Here is a 24,716-nt window from a genome sequence, read left to right as displayed (position 1 = left end):
CTACTAATCGCACAGTTTTGCGGTGCGGTCGCAAAACACCAACACTAAACTTATTACAGTGAACAGAGACGTCAATGAACGAACGTACAGATCATAACTTCGCGAAAATAAAGAAAGTAAACTTTTCACTCGAGGAAAGACTTGAACCAAGGACCTCTCGTTCCGCAGTTTCTCACACTAACCACGGGACCACGACGCTCCTGAGCTCATATTGTCCTGGATGTTGCCTATGTTGCGCATGGACTACTCAGTTTGTATATTTTGCTTATTTTTTTCATAGTTCCACACAACTTCTTCCTGTTTTCTCGATTGATCTGTGTTCAGTTTTTCAAGGCCTATCTACTGTGCCAACTTATAACAAAATCTGAGGGGGGTGCGATGGGGAGGTTCCCTTGTAAGTTCAATGGTCCATCCTCGTCGTTCTGCTACTAAAATAGCTGTTGTTTGCGTGAACTTTGACAAAGGCGTCTATTACCTACAAAATTCTGTTCCTATACTAAAATCTTATTTCATTTCTGTTATCATCATTTGACACAGGTTTAATAAAACTGCGGTAAAGTGGGCCTCTGCCACACTTCTTAACATTGGTTTTGATTTTGCAGTTAACTTACTCTAAACACTTTGTCCACTTTACAATAGAAGGCTCTAAATGACCACAAATTCTGTAATGGTTCATTTTTTCTTTCTTTTTTTTCATTATTAAGGTAAGCTAAGTCCTTTGATGACTGAGCATTGCTACTATTGGGCTAATCGTTACCTTCACTCCTTAAATTATTATTTTTTTTTTTTTTTTTTTTTTGGGGGGGGGGGGGGGGGGGTCTTGGACCACGTTACGTCTTGCTGCACAGAATGTGAGTGGGGATAGGACACAGTGTCTTCTTCACAGTTGCTTGTCTCGGGTTATTCCATTTGTCACTATCTCCTTTTGGAAATGAACGCTGTCAAAAGCATCTTCGGGTTTGATATGTAGCATCTGGAGGCCTTCTTTGATGTTTTTAAACCATGTCGTCATAGTTTTTGGTTTTGAATCAAAAAGAGAAATATATTTTTGATTAACCTGTTTATGTCAATTCGTTTGAGGCGACCATAAAATCGTGCCCGTCTTCTATGGATTATGTCTGTAATGTTTTCTATTTTACTGTAGACTTCCTTGTTGGATCTGTTTTGATGGGTGCCATTCGTGTACTTGGATCCTGGGATTCTTCTAATGATTTTGCACCTCTCTCTCTCTCTCTCTCTCTCTCTCTCTCTCTCTCTCTCTTTCTCTCTCTTTCTCCAGTTCTTCGAGGAGTCTTTTATCAACATTTAGGGGTAAGGTTTCGGCTGCATACAAAACTATTGGCTTCAAAACTGTTTCGTAGTGACATGTCTTAGTGTTCTGGGAAAGGCATTTCTTGTTGTAGATCATGCAGGATGTTTGGTAAGCTGTTGCTAGTTTGCATGTCTGCTCCTTGTCCTGTCCATTTTTCATGTAGATCTCACCCAGGTACTTGAATTTGTGTACCCGGGCGATGATATTTCGAATGGAGTTCTGGTGGGGTGTCTTTAATGTTAGTCACGACTTCTGTTGTCTCAAATGATATTTGCAGACCAGTTTGTTCAGCGATTTCTTTTAACCGTTTGATTAGAACTCTAGCAGTGTCTACGTCGTTTGACAGAAAGGCAACGTCATAGGCTAAAGCCAAGCAGTCTACTTCGATCCCCTTTGATTTCGTTTCAATTCACAAATGGCTATAGTTGGTTTGCATTAATGTTTCCTGCCAGGTTCTGATCATCTTTTCAAGGGCGCAGTTGGAAAGCATTGGAGACAGGCCATCACATTGCCTGACCCCTATTTTGGCATCAAAGGAATCCGAGAGACATCCAAGGAATTGTACTTTGGATTCTGTATCTGTTAGGTTAGCTCTAATTAATGCCTCCAGTTTAAGGTCAACTCTGAACTCATTTAGGATGTTCAGCAGGACCTCCCATTCTATGGAATCATATGCCTTCTTGAAGTCCACAAAGACTTGACATGTTGTGTTTGGACCAGAGTATAATACCTGATTATTGTTTCAAGATTGTAGATCTGTTCGTCTGTTGAGCGTCTTTTTATGAAGCCCCCTTGCTATGTACCTATTTGAAGTGTGGGGCTTCTAAACGCTCCAGACTGGCAAGTGAGAGAATTTTATAGGTTACCGGTAGCAGGAATATTCCTCGGTAGTTGTTAAACGTCTTTCATGCTGCATTTCTTGTGCAGGGGATGGATCAGGGCTGTTTTCCAAATATTCGGGCAGTGTTTCCTCAGTCCACATTTTTTTCTGTTTGTTTTTGTAAGATTTAAAGTGATTCCTTTGGGGAATATTTCGACAGTTCTGCTATGACTGAGTCTTCTCCAGGTGCTTTGTTGCTTTTGAGATGGGCAATGTGGTGCTTGATTTCATCTTTATCAGGTGGTCTGGACTCTGGGCACCTGAACAGTGGTTTTTTGGTCTCAATAGGGCTTGGGTGTTAATTACAGTTCAGTAGGTCTCGAAAGTAGCCTGCTAGAATCTGACAATTTTCTCCATTTGAAGTCACCAGTGTATCGTCCTTTCACTGAAAGCATAGTGATGGCAGTTTGTAACCAGTCAGTTTGTGTGTGAAGGCTCTTTAGTACTCTCTGGTTTCATTCTTCCTAAAATTTTGTTCTATCTTTTCAAAGAGTGATTTTTCGTACTTATGCTTCTCAGTTCTAATTGCCCTGGCTGTTTGGGCACGTTGGATTTTGTAGGTTCCCCAGTGTCAGTTTCCAATTTAGTTGGGTACTATTGTTTCCATGCACTGAGCCTTTCCTTGAGGACTGACTCACATGTCTTTCCACCAGGCATGCTTTTTGCTTCTTTTGATTTCTGCAATTTCTTGGGCAGCCTCAGTGAGGTGCTCTTTGCTGTCGTTTGCAGTCATTTGGTCTCACCTTTTCTTGTAACTCCATGACCCATTCTCAAAGTTTATCACTGTCAAAGCATATAATTTTTTTGGTAATCTTTTTGGTGTTTGTGGGTAAAGGTTTGCATATAATTATGGACGTGTAATGATCTGAAGCCACATTTATGTTTTTCTTTACTTTGACATTCACAATTTCAGGGCTGTTCCTCCTGGAGATCATGACTTTGTCTATTTGGAACTCTCAAATGGTTTAAACGGGAGATTGCAAAGTGGTCTGCTTTCTGGGTAGATGTTAAAAGTGGGTCTACATCACCTGCAGGTTGTGATACAAAACTTTTGCCGTTTTGGTTAGTTTTCTACTGGGCAGGGTAATTTCCTATAATTTTCTTGTATTTTCGTTCTCGGTTGTGTTGAGCATTGCAGTCACCCATAAGGAGTTTCACATGATGTTTAGGAATCTTAGGTAGTTTTTATCCAGTAGGTCCCAGAACTTATCCACTTCTTCTGGGTCAGATCTTTTTTATCATTTGTAGGGTATGCACATTTACTAGATGTAGGTTTTGTTGGCATGTTTGACTGTCAGTTTAGATAATCTGTCATTCACTGGTTCAAAGTTTGTGACCGATTTAAGGATTGCGGTTCTCAGGCAGATGCGGTTCCAAGCATCACAGCTGTATTGAGGATCTGTTTTTGAGCTCCAGTCTTGAAGAAACGATAAAGAAAGATCTCTTCACCTGGTTACCTTGTTTCTTGTAGGGCAATTATGGAAATCTGATTTTCGTGTAGGGCTTTGGTGATGGTTTTCAGCTTGCCAGTTTGTATGAGTGAGTTTATGTTGAAAGTTGCTAGAAAGGTTTTTGATTTAGTTCTGAGTTTTTGATTGTGCAGAATACACACACACTGATTCGTCTTGTGTGTGATGCTGTCTCTCCCCCAGAATCTCAATGAGACTCGTGCATCGTGGCTTTCACAAGGGATTCATCCGAAAACTTACCCCCTGGGGTCCTAGAGGTTGCCTCAAGATGTTTTATGGCTTCTGTGTGGTTATTTCTTCTCAACGTTTACTTGCTTTAGCCTTTGATAAGCCAATACCACACTACAAGGCAGCAGCTGCTAGTTTTGGTCCACCCCGGGTATTTTATTTCCCCGGTTCACACCATATCTGGTTAGTGTTCCCCTATTGGCCAGCTGCGGAGGCGCCTATTGGGAGACTAGCAGCTCCATACGGTTAAATATTTATATAGAGACATAGCATAGAAATATTTGTCACGTACCTTCTTTATAATTTTTCTCAAGATCAAATAATTTCAAGTTCTTATTCACCATCACATAGTTCTCACTTTATCTAAATTGCCCAGAAAACATTTTGCACCACCAAAATATACCTGCAGATGTGTATGGGCTTAAATTCAATAAGGATATTGAAACTAAAAAGAATAAGGATATTGAAACTAAAAAAGAGTAATAAAAATTATTTCCATTGTTTGATATTTCCATTGTTTGAAGCTAAAAATAGCTTAACTGAGAAATAAAAACAAAACTGTAACTGTAACTGAAATGAAGTCACTCTGTCTGAAAATGTACATCTTTACACGTCTGTGAAATCAAAATCTGCTGCTTGTTAGTAATCAGTACTGTGTTCCTACATCCTGTACATTGTAACATGCTTGGGTCTTCCTGGGAAATCTGTCAACAACATATACAGCCATTGCTGTTAAAGACTATCCCATTCTTCAAAAGTGCCCTCCTCAGCCCACCTTCCTGTCTTGAGGTCATCCAGTTTGTGAAATGGTTTGCTGTGAAGACAGATTACACGTATCCACTGGTTCCGACATACTGTATAGGATTCAGATTAGCAGGTACCACAGGTTTTTGTATTTATTTGATTGCTATCTACAGGGGAGGGGGGGGGGAGGGGAGGGGGGTGTTCATGAGGTAGGCATGTTGTGTTCCCATCATCATCTTCTTCTTCTTCTTCTTCTTCTTGAAAGACTGTTCCATTACCAAAATGTTGACTGTAGAGCTGGGTGATAGGTTGAAGGATCCCTTCCAATGCTACGCAGCCCTTACATGGCCACCAGTAGTGATGAAAGAAGCTGGTCATTGTAGTGTAGGCAGAGTTTTCGACTATTCGTCGAAATGTTTTGGCTCCCACGTTTGATCCTAGCCACTGCTTTGATTTTGAATAAAAATCACCAACAGCAGCAGTCAGAAAGTGTTCCAGTAGGAGTCAGTCATTGTAACAAAGCTCTTTCCAATGATGGTGGAGGAGCAGATAAAAGTTCAGTCCTCTTGTTCTTTAGTGTGCAACTGCCCCTACAGGCAGAAGTATCAGCAATGAGCTATAAACAGTTGACCTGATCATTTGCAGCATAAAATAATGTGGAAACCAAAATAAGTAGCGAGGAAATAAAAGAAGAAACTGGAAGCATTTGGGTCATACATCTACAGAAGTGTGTTAAAAATAATGGACGCACAAAGAATGAACTGAAATACCATTATGAAAAAAAATCCAATGAGAGTAGCATGTTAAAGATAATTGCCAGAAAGAAGTCTGCTGCAGTGATACTGGTGTGCAGGGATACAAGACACAGGAATAGTAAGAGCAGCATAGACTGAAAGATTGGCAAAAGATACAGAGAGATAGTGTACTTCCTCCCTCCCTCCCTCCCTCCCTCCCCTCCCTCACACACACACACACACACACACACACACACACACACATAGTGTCAACTTCAGCTAATATGGTTTGTAATTGCATCACATCTTGCTGTTCTGTCTTCGTTATCATTTTAAGTAATAAGTTTGAATTCATAACACAAATAAACACTCTAATGCAGCTACTGTGTATGGGATGTGAAACATTACTCACAGAAAAAGTGAAGTTGGTTCAAAACATCTTAGTTATTGATTGCTGTCATTTCAGTGTGTGCAACTTGTTCAAAATATAATTTTGAAGTTATTTTAAGTCACAAAAAAAGAAAAAATCTTAGACATGTAGTTTGATTGTAACTGGATTAAAATTTAGAAAAGTAAACAATGCAACTATTTGGTAGTGAATGATTCCTCATGTTGTGTTACATTTGAGAGGTACATCTAAAAGTGATGTTCTCATATAGTTTTTGGACTATTGGTGTGTTTTTGAGTTGTGGTTGTGTGTTTTAATTTTGTTAAAGGTTTTCTGCTTGTTTGCAGGGAATTTAAACATTGACTTTCACAGAGTTACTTTTTTTTTTTAAAAAAAAGGGGGTTAGTTAATGGGGCAGTTCTTTGATACGGTGCACAGATGTTCTGGTTCATATCCTGTTTGTGTACACTTGTTACTCAAATTCAGTGGTAATTTTTAAGACAGTGCCAAAAGTGTAGCACAAAATGATCGCTTTTTGCGCTTCTTTCTTCCTTGCTACATCTGCATGCAGGGTGGTTTTGATAGTGACAAACTGTGGAAGCTAATCCTGTAGAGGGCAAGGAGCAAGTAAGATTTAATGAATACATTCTGGAAACATAAGTTTTCCAGCTAGGTATAATTTTATTCATACCATATTGCATTCTGTACAGTATATACCCATTAACAGCATGCTGTTACTTTGTGGATTTTTGGTATTGGTTTGTCAATGATACATTTGTGGTTTGATCACACAGTAAAATTTCAGAACAATTTTTATTATTTGAATGGTATAAATCCAAAAATCCAGTTTACCATGGAGATGGAAAAAGACAATGCAATATCCTTCTTGGATGTTTTAGTTAAGAGAGAGGCTGATGGAAGATTAAAATGTAAGTTTTTTTGGAAAGTCACATGACACACAGATATCTGCATTTAGAACTCCAACCACCAACAGCAGCAATGACAAAAGAGGTGCCATTAAAAGTCTTATTCAGAGAGTCAAAATAATTTGCACGCTGTAATAACTTGATCCAAAATTAAAAAATCTGAAGCAGGCTTTCAAAAAGAATGTGTATTCAGGTAAAAAAGTGAATAGGTTTCTGCAACCAAATAACAGTAGAAAAAATGGCAACAGTGAAAGTTGTAGTGGTTCACCTGCTTTTATTTAAATTTTTTTTTGTCCCCACTGTCGACGCACTGTGTTGCTGCACTGGCTGAAAAAATGGGTTCTGGATTCCAGCACTGACTACTGTAAATAATGTAGATGACAGGTGCACGTTGTGTTTCACAGTACTTTAATTTCACTTTTCACAACCCCCTGATGCTACAGTTATATGGCCAGTGCACTATTGTTTAACTTTCGATAAGCTTCATTAATAGTTTGCAGGCAAACCTGCACATACTGCTACAATAGTTTCCTGTTGAACATCTAAGAGCAGTAAAACCTAACCACAAAGCTCACAGTACTTAAAGAATAATCAGATATGTATGGAGCAGACACTGTCATTGTTTTTACACATGGCCTAGTTGTTTAACACTTATTTCATAGTTAAGTTGAAGCATTGTTGTGGTTCTAATCAACATTGGTTTCTCGTCTGAAACTCGCCCGTGGACTGACTCTCTCGTGACCAAAAATTGGGCCCTTATATGCCCTCGTAATAATAGGTACTGAAACTTCACATTGTTTGATGTTTAATTTACAGAAATTACAATTAAAACTCAACTCATTCGATTAACTGAATACATAAAAAAATTGGTTCTGTTTAACAGTTTCTTCTACTTCAGGGGTTAAGCCAAATTATTTGTTTAAATTATGAAATTAACAAATACAGTTATGTAAACAATACTTTTGACAAAACTGTTAATTACTTTGGAATTAATTAAAGGCTGGCTTTGCTAACATGTTTTTGAATAGAGCCAAATAGATACTTTAAGATTACTAGCATTTCGTCTTCCAATATTTTACAATTATTGCAGAATTTATATTTATTTATAAGTCAACAGTAGAATTCAGGTTACGAAACAATTACTGATTACGCCCTACAATGAAAGATACTATTAATAGCCAAAATTAGAAAATCAATTACGTACATAAAACTAAGCACAAAATTAGATATGGTATTATATTCTTAAAAACTGAGGGCCTACCTTTCTCTTTTATGGAAATGCAGATTATATTCACTTATGTTAATGGTAATTAGTTAAAATGAAAAAAAAATGAATATTAAGGAGGCAGATGGCAAAACAAGTGGGGCAGAAAAATTATCCCAGGTTGCTTCATCACAAAGTCAGTCACTTACCTATACAAAAAGCCATACACAGAACTTGAGCTAGTCGGTAAACAATGTCAGTGGTTTCACTTGTTAGCCTTCCTTAAATGTTCTGACTTCTACCGGTGGTGGGGCGGACGTAAGTGGCATTGGGTGTGTACATGTCCAAGTTTTGCAGTGGAAATGATAGCTAGTGTGCAAAGCTTGTTCATAAGTATTTGAGGACATCAAAACGCAACATTTTGTGGAAGATGACAGGGAGGGGGGGCTCTTGACTGCCCAGAAAATGGGAGCTGTGTTAGTTGAGGGGTGGTTATCCCCTCTAGCTTCAATGTCTTTCTTCTAATCCATCTTTCAATCTCACTCTGCACCTTCTGTCATCTCTGAGCTGAAGCTAGCCTAGTTCTTACAAATGTACAATCTTTGATGCCATACTCTGACTCTTTTGCCTTCATCTTTGTCTCCCCTCATCCTCAAAACTGGTCCCTCTCAACACAAACAGAAGAAGCATAACGAACTTGTACAGTTAATGAAGACTAATCAGAGAAAGTGTGCTGGAAATCAAAATCCAGATGACAGAAACATTTTGTCATTAAAATTGTGGGATGACAACAGACAGCAAAGAATTTCAGACTTGAGATGCTAGGATCATAACTGGTTGGTATAAATTGTGTGAAAGTGTACCAGAGGTGCTCATGGAACTTAAATGGGAACACTTGGAAGAAAGGTGACTCAGTTGTCATGAAATCCTGTAGGGGAATTCAGTGAAACTGTGTGAGGAAGACTGTTCAGCCGTTTTGCTGTCATCAGTGTAGATCTCAGATTGGAATCTTGCAAATAACATAAAAGTTATTTGGGAGCCAGCAAAAGTCTGTAGTCATTTTTTCCTCAACCAATACAGAAATGACTAGGACAGAAAATTGTAAATGTTGGTATGAAGTATCATCTTCCAGGCACTGTACTGTGGAATGCATCTGCAGATATGGATGTCGAAAATTGTGCTCAAAAAATTATTATGTGCAATAACTTGCTGATTCTCCCCTTTAACAGATCTTGGACATAAATAACAGCAGCATTTCTAATGTCTTGTAGAGAAAATTTTATTCACTTGCTCTTTGCCTTTTATGTGAATAGGACTGTATATTCTGGAGACCAATGGATTCCAAGCCACTTTGAAGTCCACTGCACATTAGACTTGCATCAGTGTTTTCTGGAGATTCTGTTCAGAACCTGATCAACTGACTTGACAGGATTCAACCAAGTCACCAAATGCAATAGGTTGGATTGACAGGAAGTGTTTGACAGATGTGTACTTTTACTTGGATGGCATAGCTAAGCAGTGGTTCAACAACATTGAAGGGAGGCTCAATAGCTGATGCAAATTACAGGCCAAACTGAAGAAAACATTTGGTGACAATCAACAAAAGACTGCTTAGTACAAGAAAAATTGATGAATAGGCCCCCTTTGTCAAGGCAGAATGGCACAGTTGCGCACACAGAATGTTTTGGGCCTAAGCAACACTGTGGATCTGAATATGAGAGAAGCCGTCTAAATCTCACACTTCAAAATTCACAGCAGAAATATACCAAGTTCTTCGGGTAAAGTATGTCACAACAATTCAGAAATTCATTTAGTGTTAGCATGCAATAGAAAAAGTCATATGGAAGAGGTATGATGATGGGAGTCCTGAATCTGATCTCAATGGCATTTGTGAGAGATCTCCATGACCTTGTCTCTGCTTTTCACTAGGAAATATGAGAAGACATACAGCAGTCTACGACTGTCACAATTGTCGGACTGAGTACACGAGATAAATCAGCCATGAGTATTGACCCCCATACATCAGAAGGTAATAGTTTATGAAATGATAATTTAATCGACACCCTAGCTGCAAACAGGCATTGATATTAGAGTCCCGGTCTTGGCACATGTTTTCAACATGTCCCCAATGATGTATATCAGTGCCTGTTTGCAGCTAGGGTGTCGATTTATCATTTCATTCTTGAGAAGGTGCACGGTCATCAATGGTATCTGTTCTTTCAGGAACAGATACTACCTTCATATAAAGTAATAGTTTATGCTTCCAAAGTATTCTCACAAAGTCCAAAATGAACTACTTCACAACTGATAAGAGTGCCTTCCAGTTGTTTGGGCCATCAAAAAGTTCTGTCCGTGTTTATTTGGCAGACTAGTCACTTTTGTGACAGTCATACTCTGTTGGCTAAATAGCCTGAAGGATCTATCAGTTAGTCTAGTGGGATGGCACTGAGGTTTCAGAAGTATGACATCATAGTGGTATACAAAAATAGATGCAAACACAAGGATGCCATCTGCCTTTCGAGGAATCCTTCGGCAGAACACAGAAGTAGGGATAAAATCCCAGCCACCATTGCATTAAATGATGTTGCTGCTGAAAAGAAGAAAAATCCAGTGTTTCTGAAAACTGTAGAGGCCATGGAGGAGGAAAAACAAATCAAAGGAGAATTCCAGTTAGCAACCAAAACATTTTATAAAAGTAACTGTGAACTGAAGGGGCAGAAATAGTTTCTCATAACCCCACCTCATCTATGGTCAGCTATCTGGAAGTATTTCCATGTCACTCCAATAGTCAGTCATTTGGGATTTATGAACTTTAGACAGAATCAAACAGGTACCATATTTACTCAAATCCAAACCGCACATTTTTTCCAGTTTTTTTAATCCAAAAAACTGCCTGCAGCTTAGAATCGACCACTGCATTTTCATACATTATCCAACGAAGTAAATACAAATTCTGTATTGTTCATCTTCGAATGTAGCAGAATTTCAATGTACTACTAAAATCCGACTGGCAAGACTGTTTGGGATGTTTGTCAATATGGCCAACTCTACGTTCTGAATTTTTTCCTACCTGTGAGAAGAGATGGTTGCTAATAGGAACCTGACGAAATGTGAATCACTTGCAGTATTCTCTTCACCATAAGAAAGAATACGAATATAAACATTTTGCCATGTATTCTTTCGTGTTTGCTGCTATTTCATTTAAATCCTGTCTGCCTAATGAACTACGAAACTAGAGTGAGACAACAGCAAACGCCGAAGAATATACATATCGTGTCGTGTTTATATTCGTATTATTCTTATGCCTAGTAGTGATACAGTCAGAAATGGAGCACGGCAACTGACTGGATTTTTAAATCTAAGATAACTCTAATTTCTGTGCAGAATTTGATGTACTAAAGAAGCGGCCGCAAAGATTTTCAAACGGAGAAAAATTTTCGCCTAACTCTCATTCAGAACATGTTCTATCATACGCAGTCTGTTATTTGGTTCTTGTTAATCATTATCAAAGAAAGCAGCAGTGTAAGTCACAACAAATAGCAGTCTCTTGCCATTGTTTCGCTAATGAGACGATTCCTCTCTTTTTTTGTTTAAATTGTAAGGGGGGGGGGGGGGGGGGGTAGCGTGCACAAAAGCAAGCCATGCCGCGAGCGGTGACAGGCCGTAAACATGCACTATCAGAATGCGACAAACAATGCATGACACAGTACAGTAATGCATTTTCAGCTTAGAGTGACGTAAACAACTATCACAAAGAAAACGGCACTTATCAGATCAAAGCAAAATAAGCAATCGATTCAAACCAGACGAAGCACGTGAAAAAGGAAGGGTACCCGTATAAATACGGACGGAGCACCTGACGCATAGCAATGGCTACCTGGTAAAGCTTAACTGCTAAGCTTAAGACTCGAACCAAACTACTGTAGTTGTATCGTCATTCATTTGACCTAAATTGTGTCTCGTATTACAATGGACCAACTTTGTTTCGATTTGGAGATGCGGCCTAAAACTTTTCTCTCCCCTTGAATTTAGAGTCTCAAATTTCATTTGCGGCTTAGATTCGGGAAATTTTTTTTCTTTTATTTCAAGTCTCATTTTTCAGGTGCGGCTTAGATTCGAGTAAATACGGTATCTGGCCAGGTCTCTACTGATCCACAGACTTCGTGAGCCACTGCAAGGAATGCGCTGCTGTTACCTCCATGGCTCATGATACCAGTCCCACTGACAGCAGCAGCACCATTCCTTAGTTTGTAGTCAACCCCTTGGAGGGGCTCCTGAAGTCAATAAATGGGAATCGATGATAGTGGTAGTATGCACTAACTTCCTCACTTGCTAAACAGCCACGGAAACTGTGCCAACAGCCAAAGCTCCAGAAATTTCAAAGTTCCTTGCAGAGGACATTTTGAAGCACAGAGGACCCTGTGTAATATTCTCTGATCAGAGAAAAATTTTCCAGTTGAGACTGGTATCAGAGATAATTGACAACTGCCTATTGCCTGCAGACAGATGGCCTCTCAGAAAGTTTTATTAAGACTTTGGCAAATTTGCTCTTGATGTACGTTGACGATGAACAGAATCTGGCATAAAATGCTAACCATCATGACACACACATACAACACGACAAAGCAAGACACTATAGGCTTCAGTATTTGTTAGGCTCCTTGGTCACAAAGCCGAAATGACAACGGATACACTGTTCTTGGTGCAACTGGATGATACTGAAAGATGATTACGTGAAATATGTCATCACCAGGACCAAAGAAGCAACACAGCTGGCTTGCATACAGAGCCTGGACACCCAAGAGAGAGTCAGTGTGCTATAATACCAAGCACCAACCAGTGAGATACAGCCTGGCAGACTTGGTACGGACTTTTATTCTGTGTGGAAATTGGGACTATTAGAAAGTTACCAAAGCACTACTTCGTCACTTGTTAGACGTGACATGAAGTAGAGGATTATGACCCTTCATCAAGAAGACAACAGTGCAGAGATGTCATCCATGTTCTCCGTATGAAGCCCTACTACAGTCCTGAGGCGCAGATTGACACGGGGGGCTTCTAGCTCAAGGAAACTGAAGACCCAGTTGATTGCAAAGATTTGGATGTAGTCAACTACAGTGAGAGCCTTTGAAACAGTGGGTCACTGTGTCTTCAGGAGAGGGAGCAATGCTGTGAACTGTGGCGTATACAGTGAGACGTAGTGGTTAGCGTTGCTGAATGGTGTGCTGTGGGTCACCAGTTGAAACAAAACCACCAGCAATTATTTATTATTGATATTAATCATTTCTGGAAGCTTCTAGGAATCTCTTGCTTTTAATGTCTGTATATTCAGTGACTGTACGTATTTGTATAAGTGAAAGCTCTCTCCATCCAGGAGAATACTTTGATGTCAGTAATAAACATGCTTCCAGTGCCGAGTGTTGTACTTCATTGATGACCCTCCTTTCAGATTTGGTCTTGATAGTGGTTATGGCATGCCAGTTTTTTGAGATCGCATGTACATGTGTGGTGCGTATGATGAAAGTGACAAATGGATTTTAGTACTATGGAAGAATTAGCATTGTAGTACACAGAATTAGCATTGTAGTAGACAAGAATTTTGACAAGAGTTGATTAGTGTGTGACTTGGGCTTCCATCCAGGTGGCCATGTCGAAATTCCGTGATCTTTCCTCGAGTGTCACTCACATCCTCTTCTGATTGGGTGTTGAAATTGCTTGGCCGTCTCTCCCCAAGGTGTGAGGTTCAGCATACTGCGGTGAGGGTCACCTACCACTGTTCAACTCTAAGTGCATTACATCTAGACGAGACTCGTGAGCCATTGACTGCTGCTGTGTGCATTGTTGTTGGATAGCTGCTAGTGCAGAGTTCCATGCCCTCATCTCTGTTGACAAGACGGTCATGGTGCCTTATCTCAATTGATTCTTTTATTATCCTCTCTCTGAAAAGCCCCTAGCTTGGCACATTGTCAGTTCCATATAATGTCACAACTTGGCAGGGCAGTGTTTGTGGCCACACTCACAAGGAGCTCGATATATACTAGGTATTAGCAGTTTGTCTTTCACTGAGCCAAGCTTATGTTTTGTTTTTCGGTTGGTCAAAAGATGGACTAGGTGCTTTTTTTCTCTGATGATTCTTGCAATTTTGGCTGAGAAAGGCCCAAGATGGGCATAAAAGTGAGTTTCCCTTCCTCTTTTGTACCTCTTCTTTGCGAATGGCTGTATCATTTGTTTTTTTCAGTGCACATCTGATCTGTGTCACTGTACCTGTTTTGACAAAACACTTCTCTAAGGTATTGCTGCTCAGCTGGGAAACTGTCTGTTGCAAATGGCACGTCTTATGTGCTAGTATTGTTATAACAGTGCACTGCTGCACCAGATGACAGCTTGTTGCATGAAGATAGAGATCAATGTGGGTCTCTTTCTGCAGACTGCATGTGCTAGGGTACCATCTGCCTGTTTTTGTGTTATGATGTACAAAATTGGAAGACATCCATTGTGTTCTAGTTCCTTTGTGAACTGTACGTTTTAATGGACACTGTTCAGGTGATCCAAGAGCTCATTCAGGGCATCTAACTATGAAGGAATGTGTTATCCATGTAACTGAAGAAGTCTTTAGGTTTGAGCTGTGCAGATTTTACTGCCATCTCCTCTAAACTCCTCAGCGTCCCTCAGACAAAATTGTGAGAATTAATAGAAAACACAAGATAAAGGCCATCTTTCAACCACCATGAAAAACAAAAGATATCCTTGTCTTGGTGAAGGACAACCAACAACTGCAAATGTGCAGTATATATAGCATCCTTTGCGAGTGTAGCTGGCAGTGCATTGGGTAGACACAGTGCTGCATCTTGCAACACTGTGTCAAGCACATTCGATGCATACAGCTGGAACCTAAAGATAAATCAGCAATGGCAGAATACAGCCTCAACAAGGGACACACATTTGAATTTGAGAAAGCAAAAATGTTGTGCAGAGGGAGAGGCCCTAGGGAGTGAATCATCAGAGAATAAATTGAGATAAGACTCAATAAAAATCTTGTCAACAGAGGTGAGGGCTAGCAGTGAAGTTTGGTGTAGACCCTGCACCAGCAGCTGTATGCCAAAAATACACCCAGCAATTAAGTACTGATGAAACTAAGAATCATTCCATGCTTTTATTGTTTTATAGCGCTACTAAAACAGACAAATAAGTTGAAAACAGTGTAGCCACTGAAATATTTTATGGTAACATCTAAGTGTTATATACTTATTGTTAAAAATGATCATTACATCTTTATATTTTGTGACAATACATTTCCGAGAAAACACTGTCTTACACAAGCATCTACAAGTAGAAAACAACATTTATCTATTTACTTTTTGCAGTTTGGTCATTACAGCATAATTAAAAATTAGAGAATACTATAAAAATGTACTATAGTTGAGACAGCTTAAGAAGCTCCCTGAAAACTAGCAGCACTATGGCCAGCTTTTAACTGTGAAGCACAAATGCCTACAGTTGAGACAAGAGCCTCCTGTAGCACTGCGAGGAAATTGAGACATTGCTAGAGAGACTTTTATGAAGTCGTGTTATGTCTGGGCAAGACTGAGTCAAGTGAGTCGCATTCCCTACCACATGTCAGCGAACCACGTGCTTGGGGGAAAGGATAGGTAGAGATGGCCTCCCAGTCGTGACACTTTGCCAGAATATGATGAAATGATACTCATCAAAACATCAAATTTCAACACAGCCACCTGAATAGAAGCCTGGAAAAGTTCAGATTCTCATACAACTGCTGTGGTTAAATTTTGTATGTTTGAGTTATAGATGTATACATAACCAGCAATACTTTATGCAGTTGGCCAGAATGTTTGATTTTATTTTCAGAATTTTCATTTCCAGTGTGAAGGATCAATGTTCTGAAAGTATTTATATCCAGTTAAATTATCAGACAGTGTGGGGAAATTATCACTGAAGTGCTGCTTCAGAAGTAAGGCTTTAAAATTAACTGGTCAGTAAATCTATTTCTTCCATCAACACACAGGATAAAACCCCCAAACCAGAAACAAAATGTGCTATGAAGCACAATGTACAAAACACTAGATTTATTAAATTTCGTGCCATTTCCCAAACATAAAATATGTTGAACAAGGTGTTCTAAGCTAAACCAAAATTGGTTGGCACAGATTCATGTTGTAAGCTACAGGTTTTTCTGGTAGAGAAAAATGTTCCAAGAAACAGGCTATTGAGAGACTGCAGTGGCCACTACCAGTCTTGCTGATTTTTAGCTGAATAAATTGATAAATTCAGCCTTTCTACCAGAACAGCTCTTAAGTACTTGCCCCTCTCCTGCCACTAATCATCAGTAGTAGTTTCTGCTTGTATATGTATGTCAGAACAATGGAGTAGTTCAGCTTTAAAAAATGAGTGCTTTGTCAAAGCTCGTGCACACACCTCCATCCCCCCCCCCCCCCCTCTCTCTCTCTCTCTCTCTCTCTCTCTCTCTCTCTCTCTCTCTCTCTGTCTGTCTGTCTGTGTGTGTGTGTGTGTGTGTGTGTGTGTGTGTGTGTGTGTGTGTGTTTTTAGGGGGAGGGGTGCTGCACATGCACTTCTCCTCCATTGTCATGCACTGGCAGGTGCATTGACAAAGAAGCTGCAAGTTTGAGAGCATAGCTGTGGTGTTGAGGAACCTGTTTGAATATTCCTTATTGTGAAATATTAAAATAGAAATATGAGGTTACTAAACATAAAAGGTCTTGCAGTTGTGCTGAAGCTATGTATTTCTCAGCTGTGTACAGAAAGATATTGCTAAAATGTGAGGCATAATCTTTTACTAATTAATTACTTTCTAATTTATCCAGGGATATTATAGTTCTACTTTACACAGTTTCCTTTTTGCTTCATATATTGTTCCCATGCATGTATTTATTGAGGAAAAATTGTATTTAATAATTTCTGGTTGCATATTGGTAACTGGTTGCTAGATTTCTTTTTAAAGTAGCTGGGGTACGAATTAATACCCTCTCAAACAACTGGTTTGGTGCAGTTTTCCGCACTAGTCTATCCTGTGAAAGCATCTTCATCTCTGCATAAGTACTCTGTCCTACATCTGCTTGAACCTGTTTACTGTGTTCAGTTCTTGGTCTCCCTCTAAAAGTTTAACCCCCCCCCCCCCCCCCCCCCACACACACTTCAACCTATTAAGAAACTGGCAATTCCTCAATGATGCCTCATGATGTGTCCTATCAACCAATCCTTTCTTTTAGTGAAGTTGTGCCACAAATTTCTTTGTTCCCTATTTCATTCAAGTACCTGATCATTACTTAATTTATATACTGATCTAATTTGCAACATTATTCTGTTCCACCAATTTAAAAATATTCTGTTTTCTTCTTGACTTACCTGCTTACTCTCCACATCTCACATCTGTGCAGAGCTACACTCAATATAAATACCTTCAGAAAAGTCTTCCTAACACTTAAAAGATCACGCAGGGAGATTTTCATAATTTTTTTATGTTTGTGGTACGTGAAGTTAAGAGCTCAAATACCAGCTGCCCAAAGCACTTCGATGCAACTCTCAGTAAGTCTCGAGACAATAGACTTTGAAGTTTTTGGAGTGTCTTTAATTCACTAAAATTTAAGGCAGTTCTTCGATGGGCTGTGTGACTGCTTGCTAGAATGCTCGCCTCTCCCAAGGGCAGTGTGGGTCCAATTCCCAGCAGTGCAAATTTTTAAACAAATATTCATGTTCCATGAGCATACCCGTCAAGCATAAAACACACAAAGAAAAGAGAAAAAAAGAAAGAAAAAAAGATGCTGGCATTCATGACTGGCGATACTGACCTGATTCTCATATTGTCTCCAAGATAGTACCACTCTTGACTGATGTGAAGCTGGAAGTCAAAATGAGTGTGGGATGATATTTGCTCAAAGATATACATGAAACCTCAATTTAGTTTTCACTAACACAGTTACTCTTCACTACAACCAGACCGGTATCAACAGCAACAGTCACAGAGGAAAAGTTGAATATTCAGTTGTGGCACAAAATACAGCTCATATTTGCGTGAAAAAGTCATAGTTCTTACTTAACCTGTCCTGTAGTAATTAATTACGGAAAAGATTACATTTTTGTTGTTCAATTTATCTGGTCCATAATATGTATCACCCTGTGTCTAAAAATAGCTAGTTTCAGTGATGTTAACGTTCCAGACTCTTGCTAATCACAACAAAGTTCAGTTAAAATGTTTATTAATTTGGCTTATAGAAATCACTCGAAAGTCTTCAAACATTTCATATGACTGAGTCTCGTGACTGTAGGTTTTATTTGTGTGTACAAAATGTGCAAGACCGGAATCTGGCTATTTTTAGGACTTGGGAATAAACTATTATCTTGAAGGCTACATAATACTTTAAAAATGACTAGATGGAGTTTTACGGTTTTGGATGAACTAAGAAAAATAATTTGTTTCTATCTTATAGAAAATGTTACTGATTAGAAATTTAGAAAGATACATACACTATTTTTTTACATCATGATGATCCTCTTGTTTACATGTATGACTGCCATCTTGCAAACTAGGTAAATCACATGAAAGTATTAATTGATGAGCTAATTTAATGCTGCATGTCATGTTATACAGAAAATTTAAACCAACAGAAGTATGTAGACGAAGTTATGTTTCACAAATATAAAAAATTACAAAAATCCAGGTGTGGTATGGCTCCCTTGTTAAATTTATAGTAATAAATTTCTTGGTTTCAAAAATGGTTTCCTTATTATCGCCAGACTGCGTTTTATATCCTCTCTACTTTGGCCATAATCATTTATTTTGATGCCCAAATAGCAAAATACATAGAGAGGTTTTAGTGTCCCGATACCTAATCTACTTCCATCAAAGTCACCTGATTTGATTCAACAACGTTCCATTGACTATTACCTTTGTTATATTTTTGTTGATGCTCATCTTATAACCACTTTTCAAGATACTATCCATTCTTTTCAGTTCTTGCAAATTCTTTGCTGTAGCCAACAGAATTATAATATCAACAAACTGGTATGTTTTTATTTTGTTTCTCTGAACTTTAATTCCTTTTCAAATTTCTCTATGGTTTTCTCGACTGCTTGCTTGTTGTACAGACTGAATAAAATTGCGGAGTAGTTATAACCTGTTGTCACTCCATTCTCATCTGCTGCTTTCCTTTAATTTTGCTCCCTGTTTTCCATGCCTGCTGCCTTCAGGATTTCAAAAAGTGTATTCCATTAAATAGTGTCAAAAGTGTTCCCCAAGTTTACAAATGCTATAAGTAATAGGTTTGCCTTTCTTCGACCCATCTACTGAGATGAGTCTTCAGAGTTCCTACATTTCTCTGGAACCCAAACTAATAGTCCCAATGGCTGACTTCTACTACTTTTTCAAAAATTACTTGTCAGTATTTTGCAACCATGACAGAGTAAAAAAAAATACACATCAAATGCAAGCACGACACCCATGTCCCCCCCCCCCCCCCCCCCCTCCCTCCCACACGCACGCACACACACACACACACACGCACGCACACACACGCACGCACACACACACACGCACGCACGCACGCACGCACACGCACGCACACACACACACACACACACACTATCCCAGTGCTGCTGCCTAACTGAAGGGTGAGGGATTGTCAGATGAGAGAAACAAGCAGGAGGGAAGGAAAGTTGTCACTTTTCTTTCAGAAAGACCTCCAAGCTTTAGCTTCTGCAAATACATCTACCGCACTATCTTAGTTTTACAGAAACGAATTTCTGTGGCACAAGCATCCCAGAACAGCTATTCCTATTATGCAGTCTGTTTCCTACATCCCATTTTCATACTGAAGCCTTTGCTGTACTCCAACTGGAACAGCATTCCAAAGACAACTCCAAAAAACTATCCAGTCTGCTGTACCCCTACTTCTACTTCAGAATACAACTACTAAACAATTTCTATACTATTTGCACGGATGACCTCGCAAGCCCGTCACAGCACCCACACCTTGTGTTGCTGACCTTTTAAATCATCCACATCACCTGAAACTCCCCCTTCTCCCTTCCCTTCCCTGTTTATATCCTAGGAATCCCTTCATGTATAGGAGGAGGTATTTACCACCTGTCTTTCACCTTGTGACTTCTCATGTTATTCATATTAATAATATAAATATAAACTGGGAGTTAAAAAATTGAAATAATAAAATGTTCCAATTATTTTAACAGTGGTCATGCATTATATGTTGTTTGTCTCCATGTACAGGTAAAATGTAATTCACTATGCAACAGCACTGTGCTATTCAGACATTGTGTTTGTTCCATTGGGTAAAAAAATCTCATAAGTCTGTAACATTAGAAAACACCAGTAGACGGTTTCTACTATTAACAGGGGCACCTATATGACAAATCCATTCTGTGATGTATTATTGATGTGTATTTGGTTTTGTCTCCAGTCGGTACTCTCGCAGAACTCGGAACAACTGCCTCCCCTGCCAGCAGGATGGGAAGAACGCCAGGATGCTAATGGTCGCACCTATTACGTAAACCACATTGCTCGTTCAACTCAGTGGGAACGACCCACCTTCACGTAAGTTTCTTTGCTCTGAAAAAGAAACGGAGTAATCATAAATATGTAGGGAAGTTCTGATAGAATGTGGGTAATTTAGAAGTAAAAGAGAGTTTCACTGAGTACCAGACGTATTGTTTCATCAACAGGCACACACGAAAGAGAAAGAAAACTTGGTAGTTTTTGGAGTAAATCTATTATTGAGCTAGAGTACAAAGATGCATGCACATGTGAGCACACCTGTCTCTACATCATACGGGGTGGGCACAGTGTGTGCTAGCAGGTTTTCTGTCTCTTCCTCATGTGTTCCTGTCAATGGCTCTGCTATCTAGTGAGTGCATCCTTTACTCCTAAAGTCATGTAAGTGGACTAATCAGTTTGGCGTATTATAAACACTAAAGAATGTAGATTTTATGCATAGCTGTACCTAAGTTGGCTCTATATTTAGTGTGTACGAAGAAGCCTCTTGTGCCACTATATTATTGAATTGTTCCTTCTAAGTGTAAGTGGATTTGCAGATGTGAACAGCCTATGATCTTGCAAATACTGAGAAAAAATTTAAATTGTTTTTATTATTATTATTATTATTATTATCATCATCATCATCATCATCTGAATGCTGCTTGTAACATTGGCCATGCAGACTGTAGTAATTAATGTAATAGGCAAAGAAGTAGTAAGACATTGCTTCATTGTAGAAACTGTCCTTGACTAACGTGGTACATTGCTCGGATTAATTTGACTTTCCTTTCATTTTTTGGGTTGCATAACATTTTACATGCAGTTTACCATCACTGTGATGAAAATTTTTATTGCCAGCAGTGGTAGTGTGTTTATTGTCATTTTAGTTGCCTTTTGAGTGTGATCAACAATGTACCTGATAGCTTTATGATACAAAATGCTATAGCTACTATACCCTGTACAGCAAATCATTAGTCTCCAGAAAGAATCAAGTGGCTCTGTTTCCTCTGCATAATTGTTTTTGTGTTGACCCCTGTCAGTACCTTGCGAAGCATATAAATTACCACCTGTGATAATAGAATAAACTGAAAAACCAAGGTTAAATAAGTGCTGTAAAATATTCTTGCTGTTTTCTTGCATCATAACTGGATAAAACCGTAAGCTTTTTCATGATTGCTTCCATGGATTTCATCATGAACAAGCAGATGATTGTGAGAAGTACATACATTGTCTCCTTTTCTGCCAGTCTGTTAACAACACATCATAACTACACAAACAGGTCTCGCATTCACTTCTCAGTTTGGAACTTCACCAGCAGCATATGATGATATTTCTTAATGAATTGAAAGTCATTAAGATTTTCGAATGCTGTTAATTTGCAGGTCAGAAAAATGTCACTTGCCCATTGCTTGAAGTAACAAACATTGACACAACACTGACATAGAAGTTAAGGTGAGATGAGAACGCTAAGAAAACAACTTGGGTGCATGTAAGTGACCCAGAATCATTGAAATAACCCAAAGATGTATGTACTGAGAATAACTTCAGTGGAACAGAGATTTGGTGGACCATATTATGTTGAGGTTGAGTAACAGGTTCTGGGATCCATGGAACTTAGCAAAACATTGCCTACAATTACCATTGTAGTGTTAATAATATTACATCACAACAATAATGCTGTCTTTTCTCCATAAACATAATCACAATTTGTCAGTCTAGTATGTTATAGCCATTGTCTCATAAACCATTGATCAACATTAGTTGTATTCTGAATAACTAAGTTCTTCTATTTAAAAAGCTTTTATTTAAACAAGTTGTAGTTGTAGCTCTGTTTTGATATTAGCAAAGTGAGTTCACACAGTAATTAGCCATTGAAGTTCTTTTGATGGTGATGGAGGGTCTTATTTCCTTCTGCTATGTGCTGATATGAAGATGCTTCACTCCTCCATTTGTACCATGAAGGAATCCACTATTCTGATGCACTTTCTTCTTGTTTAGGTCAATAGTTCTTTAAGTAGTCACAATCAGAAGTCCTTATGCTATGACATAAATTTCTTGTAATAAACAATGATTTCAATAGAATTCAAAAATTTAGATTCTAGACACATTTCACTTAGTTTATGATGTTCAATTATTATGGCTCCCCTGTTGAGATAAGTGGCAATATGTGTTGTGTCTACAACAGAAATTAATTTAGCAATCTGAACTTGAATATTTCATCCATAAAGGTTAGCATCATGAGTGCTGTGACTGTTGATAAATATGAATAAAATTTTTTTACTGGAACAGTCACTTGTTTATTTTTCATTAAGTGGTCCAATTGTAAAGGCCATCATCTTGAGATGCATAATTGTGTTGTTACATTCCAGATGTTGTGTAGAGCTGTGAAAAGGCATCTGTGCTGTATATCAAAACCAAGAATGTAACAACACAATGCTCCAACTGAAGATGACTGTGTGAACCATCAAAATGCATAGTGAAAAATGAACAATTGTCTGAGATAGTAATACAGTCTGTAAAGAGTGAAAAGGAAGTATTTGTTCTGAGAAAGTACCTAGAATCTCCAAATGTTCTGAAATTAGTTTTATCGCAATTGAGGACTACATTCATAGACACAAAGGCTTTTCAGTTGTTTCCATATGTATAAAATGTAATAATCATATTTGACAATATAATGTAATTGGATAGATCAAAACTCTACTCGCCAAGTGGCTTCAGAACTCGCACATAAAAGGAGGTTATAATTATGCAAGCTTTCGGAATCAGTGACTCCTTCCAGCGGAAGGGTTGAGGGGGAAGGAAGAAGGGAGGAAGAAAAGAACTGGAGAGGTGTAGGAAAAGGGTTAGATTTTGGAAAACTTATCCAGAACCGCATGTTGGGGGAGACTAACCCAATGGGATGAGAAGGAATGACTGATTATTGGGTACTGCACCAGATGTGATTTGAAACCCTTGGAGCTTAAGGGCGGAAGACAAGGTAATAGGCCAGACAGGTTACTGCTAAAATATCATGCATGAGTTAAAAATAGTGTAAAGTTAACTGCATTGTACGTAACAGAGGTGGGAGGGGGATGGAAAAAACAGACAGGTAAGAAAATGAAAGATGTAGAAAACTAAAATGGAGTGAAGAAAATAATACGTACTCCGTAGAAATGCTGAAACGGACGAAATTAAGGCCAGGTGGGTGGCGAGAACCAAGGTCTTGTTGTAACCAATGAAGTAATTTTTTATAGTGAATGCCATGTGTAGGACATAGTTGTGGCCATGTTCAGCACTACAACATGTCCTTGGTTCTTGCCACCCACCTGGCCTTAATTTACATTAATTTCTTCCTTCTCAACATTTATTCATAGTACCTACTCCTTTCTTTACTCCATTTTAGTTTTCTGCAGCTTTTATTTTCTTACCTGTCTACTTTTTGCCGTTCCCATCCCACCTCTGTTACATACAATGCATTTAACTTTTCACTCTAACTAGTGCACGCTGTTTTAACAGTAATCTCTTCTTACATATTACCCCGTGTTCCACCTTTCAGCGCACAGGTTTTCAAATCTCGTCTGGTACACTCCCCAACAAGGAGTTTTTCCTTTTCATCCCATCTGATAACCCTCAGGGGGCTCGCCACTCCTTAGCGGGTTCATGCTTGGCTACCACGGGTCCCCAGCCTTTGCAGCATTTTTTCCCTTCCGTGCTGCATGTCTATCCTCTTGCTATTCTTTTCCCCTCCCTTGGGGAACATACCTAGGATGTTATTGGGAACGTTCTGCATTCTGTCACTAATGTAAGAACAGTCTCACCTTCATTTTTCGCTCCCTTTTCCTTTCTTTGTTTCTCTTCTCCTCTCTTTCCAGCACTTCGGCATTTGAAGTTCCTCTTTTTCTTCTTCCTCACTGTGAACTCCAGAAAGCTGGCCCCACACGCCTGACACGTAACAGGTGACTGGGTAACGTATAATTCCCAGCCCCGGGTCGACAGGTTGGGTTCACACATACCTTCTGGTACAAGCCAGGCCCAGGGAGAGGTGATTGCCTGAGCTGCAACCTCCCCAAATTGCCGACTGGTCCCTCTGTCAGGAGTTTGAGAGGTGTGACCTGAGGTGTGAACAGTCACCTGAGGCGGGTGAGCCCCTTTATGAAGGGGCCCCCAGGTGGAAGGAGCACGCCATCGGAGACGCTGGCAATTGTGGGGGATTTTCTCACAATGAGTCAATCGTCTTCCCAATCAGCGTCTACAAAACGTAAATATAATGAGGCTAATGATTCAAAGACCCGTCCCACTTCACCATGGTTCCTTGTGGTCTCACATACT

General features: G+C 39.1%; 1 protein-coding gene across 6 annotated transcripts in view; it reads left to right on the top strand.

Annotated features, from left to right (window-relative positions):
* Positions 1-24,716, top strand: part of LOC124615286 (E3 ubiquitin-protein ligase Nedd-4) — a 211,034-nt gene that overhangs the window by 41,673 nt on the left and 144,645 nt on the right. For all 6 annotated transcript variants that reach the window (XM_047143053.1, XM_047143055.1, XM_047143052.1 and 3 more), the window contains exon 7: positions 20,335-20,468. In XM_047143053.1, coding sequence (XP_046999009.1) covers positions 20,335-20,468 — 134 coding nt within the window. The remainder of the gene's footprint in view (positions 1-20,334; positions 20,469-24,716) is intronic.

This window comes from Schistocerca americana, chromosome 5 (assembly GCF_021461395.2).
Source record: "Schistocerca americana isolate TAMUIC-IGC-003095 chromosome 5, iqSchAmer2.1, whole genome shotgun sequence".
In the NCBI taxonomy this organism is placed as follows: domain Eukaryota; kingdom Metazoa; phylum Arthropoda; class Insecta; order Orthoptera; family Acrididae; genus Schistocerca; species Schistocerca americana.
This window is presented reverse-complemented; position numbering and strand designations above follow the sequence as displayed.